The 3,710-nt window shown below is 54.8% G+C and overlaps 1 protein-coding gene across 5 annotated transcripts in view; it reads right to left on the bottom strand.

The window, feature by feature from the left end:
• agap1 (ArfGAP with GTPase domain, ankyrin repeat and PH domain 1) overlaps positions 1-3,710 on the bottom strand; it is a 102,386-nt gene that overhangs the window by 48,652 nt on the left and 50,024 nt on the right. For all 5 annotated transcript variants that reach the window (XM_027291420.1, XM_027291421.1, XM_027291417.1 and 2 more), the window contains 3 exons: positions 2,540-2,667; positions 2,020-2,175; positions 1,330-1,422 (listed from right to left, as the gene is read on the bottom strand). In XM_027291420.1, the coding sequence (XP_027147221.1) occupies positions 1,330-1,422; positions 2,020-2,175; positions 2,540-2,667 (377 nt within the window). The remainder of the gene's footprint in view (positions 1-1,329; positions 1,423-2,019; positions 2,176-2,539; positions 2,668-3,710) is intronic.

Here is a 3,710-nt window from a genome sequence, read left to right as displayed (position 1 = left end):
TGCACTCGTCCCTGTTCCTGTGTCCATAGCTCTCTCGCTCTCTCAGTCTGTGTCCATGGTCCCGCCACCTCTCTCTCCTTGTGTTCATTAGAGACAAACGAGGCGCAGCGGCACAAGCGAGACGCCGATTGAGTAGCGTTCGCTAATTGTGCCTGATTGTCTTTGTCTTGAATGCCAACGCCGGCCTCCACACATCTCTCCATGCCATCACCCCCCTCACCTCGCCCGCCTCACCATGCCTCCCCACCCTCTCCTCCTGCCCGCCCCCCTCACCCTCTCCTCCGCCATCCCGCACTCCCCCCTCCCTCTGCCCCTCCCTGACCTCCCCCCTCTTCGAACCCCCCCTCACACTCTCCTCATACCTCTCCCTCCCTGCCTCACCCTCAACCTCTCCTCCGCTGCAGCACCCTCCCTCCCTGCTCACCCATCACCCTCTTTCCTCCATGCCTCGCCCCGCTCCTCCGGCTCACCCCTCCCCTCTCATCCCTGCCTCCCCCCGCCCTCCCTGCCTCCCCCTCTACTCCCCGCCTGCCACCCGCTCAGCCTATCCTCCATGCCTCCCCCGTTTCGTCCCCGCCTCGTCCGTCCATAGCCTCCAACCGCTCCTACACCTTGCCTCACCTCTCTCTCTGCCTGGCCCTCCCGCCTCTGCCGTCCCGGCCGGGAAAGGTCAGCCGGACCCTCCCGCCTCTTTTGTTTTTCGTTCCCTGCCTCCACCCGGCTCACCGCGCTCCTTCGCAGCCGTTCCCCCTCCTCCCTCCACTGCCGTCAGCCCCCTCCCCCGTTCGCTCCCGTGCCGGTCACCACCTCACCCTCTCCTCCAAAGCCCCCCCCCCCAACCCTCATACCCCGCCCTCGAACCGCTCCTCCCCTGCCTCCCCCTCTCCTCCCCCGCTCCTCCCCGCCCTCACCCTCTCGCTCAATGCCCTCCCCCCCCGCCTCCCACGCTCCCCGACACCAGAGGAGCTTGTTTGCGTTAAATCAAAAGCCAGTTCAGGTGTTCTCGTGGCCATCGCAGCAGGAATCTGCGTGGAGGAGATGTTCCTCTCTCCCCTTCTTCTTCTTCTTTTATTCCTTTAAAACGCCGCCGCCGCGATCAAAGACGAACACGAGGGAAAGACGGCGGCTTTGAACGAGAAGAGAGAGGCCTGAAGTGGACGAGGAGAGCGGTGGAGGGAGTGACAGCGAATCCTTCCCTCTCCTCCTCCTAATGATCTGGTTGGAGGACCCGGGAGAGCTCCTCGCTCTAATTGATGTTAAGCGTGTGATTTCACTGTTAATCAAGGCCGAGGCGTCAGACGCAGAGCGGGAGCAGACAGGAAGTCTCACCTGTTTGATGGGGATGGCTCGCCCGCTGCCGATGCTGTCGGCTCGAGCCTCCAGGCCTTTCTTGTCCTTGTCGGGCTCGCTCGCCTTCCTCGACTGCAGAGGGAGAAAGAAACGTTAAAATCAGCTCGTCCGCCTGATGCAGCGCGAAGCGTCGTCAAACTAACAGAATCAAATCAAACAGGTCGTTTAGTTCTGGAGCTTTCGACAGGAAGTCCTTCAGCTGCTCAAATCTACAATATGACAACCCAAGGAAGGTCATGTGACCCGACTGACAGCCACTACAGGGTTCTTTTATTTAAATTACACGTGTGTTTCTATGTGATCTTCACAGTTTAACATCAAATTCAAGGACTTTTCAAAGACTTTCCAGGCCCAATTCTTTCAAATTCAAGGTTTGAAACTTTTCAAATTCTTTCAAAGACCCATGACCCATTTTCAAAAACTTTTAAGGCCTTCTTCTTTCTTTTTTCTCTCAAATTCACAAACCTTCAAGGATTTCAAGGACCCATGTTTTGTTAACAGGGTTTAACATCAAATTCAAAACCTTGCAGGCCAGATTCAAGGCTCAAATATATAAGTTTAAGCACTTTCAAAGCCTATTTTCATTTTAAGGGCTTCTTTCTTTCTTTTCCAGGATTTCAAGGACCTGTGTGAAGTGTGTGATGTCACATGACAGGCCGGCAGACTCACGGTGAAGAGGTTGGAGCGGCGCTTGGACTGCTTCCTGACGGGCGTTGGCGTGTTGGTGGTCTGCGGCACGTCGATGCGGAGCTCCTTCTGGCTGGTGGACGGCGTGGACGGCACCGACGACGAGTAGTCGCTCAGGCTGCCGCCGCCGTTACTCGTCTGGAGGACAGAGGAGGGAGAAGCTGAAACTGACTGAAGACATTTTGTCCTGGAAGACAAACATGAAGCTGTGTTTGCGTTCCTCGTGTCGGCGTCTCACTCGGCAGTAATCGGCCAGAGCTGAAGATAAGCTCGACTCTCGTGGGACGCCGCTCCACACGCTGAGCGATGGCTTTTTAACGACAAATCAATGGACGCCGATCGAAGAGCGCAACGGCCTGAAGAGTGTGTGTGTGTACGTGCACACACACACACACACACACGATGTTTGTAGACATAAAGTGTGTGTGTGTGTGTACGTGCACACACACACACACGATGTTTGTAGACGTAAAGTGTGTGTGTGTGTCGTGTGACCTCTGACCTGGCTGATGTGGACGGCGGACACTTGCGTGGCGCAGACCGACGAGTGACTCGGTGAGTTCGGCAGCGACTTGCACGGCCCGATGGAGAGCTGCTGCTTCTTCCTGGTGGCCACGATCTTCTGAGCGACTGCAACACACACACACACACACACACACACACACACACACACACTGTGAGTCACAGAGAAAACTAACATTCAACTAACGTTCATCTAACATTCAACAAGCCTAAAATAACGTTTTATTTATTTAAGCTGCTGAAATGTTTCAGTCTGTGAGGAGCTAACAGCATCGTCTCCTCCTCAGAGCTTCTCCTCCTCAGAGTGTCTCCTCCTCTCCTCCTCAGAGCTTCTCCTCCTCAGAGTTTCTCCTCCTCAGACTGTCTCCTCCTCTCGTCCTCAGAGCTTCTCCTCCTCAGAGTTTTCTCCCCTCTCCTCAGAGTTTCTCCTCCTCTCCTCAGAGTTTCTCCTCCTCAGAGTTTCTCCTTCTCTCCTCAGAGTTTCTCCCCTCTCCTCAGAGTTTCTCCTCCTTTCCTCAGAGTTTTCTCCTCCTTTCCTCAGAGTTTCTCCTCCTCTCCTCAGAGTTTCTCCTCCTCTCCTCAGAGTTTCTCCTCAGAGTTTTCTCCTCCTCTCCTCAGAGTTTCTCCTCCTCAGAGTTTCTCCTCCTCAGAGTTTCTCCCCTCTCCTCAGAGTTTCTCCCCTCTCCTCAGAGTTTTCTCCTCCTCTCCTCAGTTTCTCCTCCTCTCCTCAGAGTTTCTCCTCCTCTCCTCAGAGTTTTCTCCTCCTCTCCTCAGTTTCTCCTCCTCTCCTCAGAGTTTCTCCTCCTCTCCTCAGAGTTTCTCCTCCTCTCCTCAGAGTTTCTCCCCTCTCCTCAGAGTTTCTCCTCCTCAGAGTTTTCTCCTCCTCTCCTCAGAGTTTCTCCTCCTCAGAGTTTCTCCCCTCTCCTCAGAGTTTCTCCTCCTCTCCTCAGAGTTTCTCCTCCTCTCCTCAGAGTTTCTCCCCTCTCCTCAGAGTTTCTCCTCCTCAGAGTGTTCTCCTCCTCTCCTCAGAGTTTCTCCTCCTCAGAGTTTCTCCCCTCTCCTCAGAGTTTCTCCTCCTCTCCTCAGAGTTTCTCCTCCTCAGAGTTTCTCCTCTTCAGAGTTTCTCCTCCTCTCCTCAGAGTTTCTCCTCT

Source organism: Larimichthys crocea, chromosome XIX (assembly GCF_000972845.2).
Source record: "Larimichthys crocea isolate SSNF chromosome XIX, L_crocea_2.0, whole genome shotgun sequence".
Classification (NCBI taxonomy): Eukaryota; Metazoa; Chordata; class Actinopteri; family Sciaenidae; genus Larimichthys; species Larimichthys crocea.
This window is presented reverse-complemented; position numbering and strand designations above follow the sequence as displayed.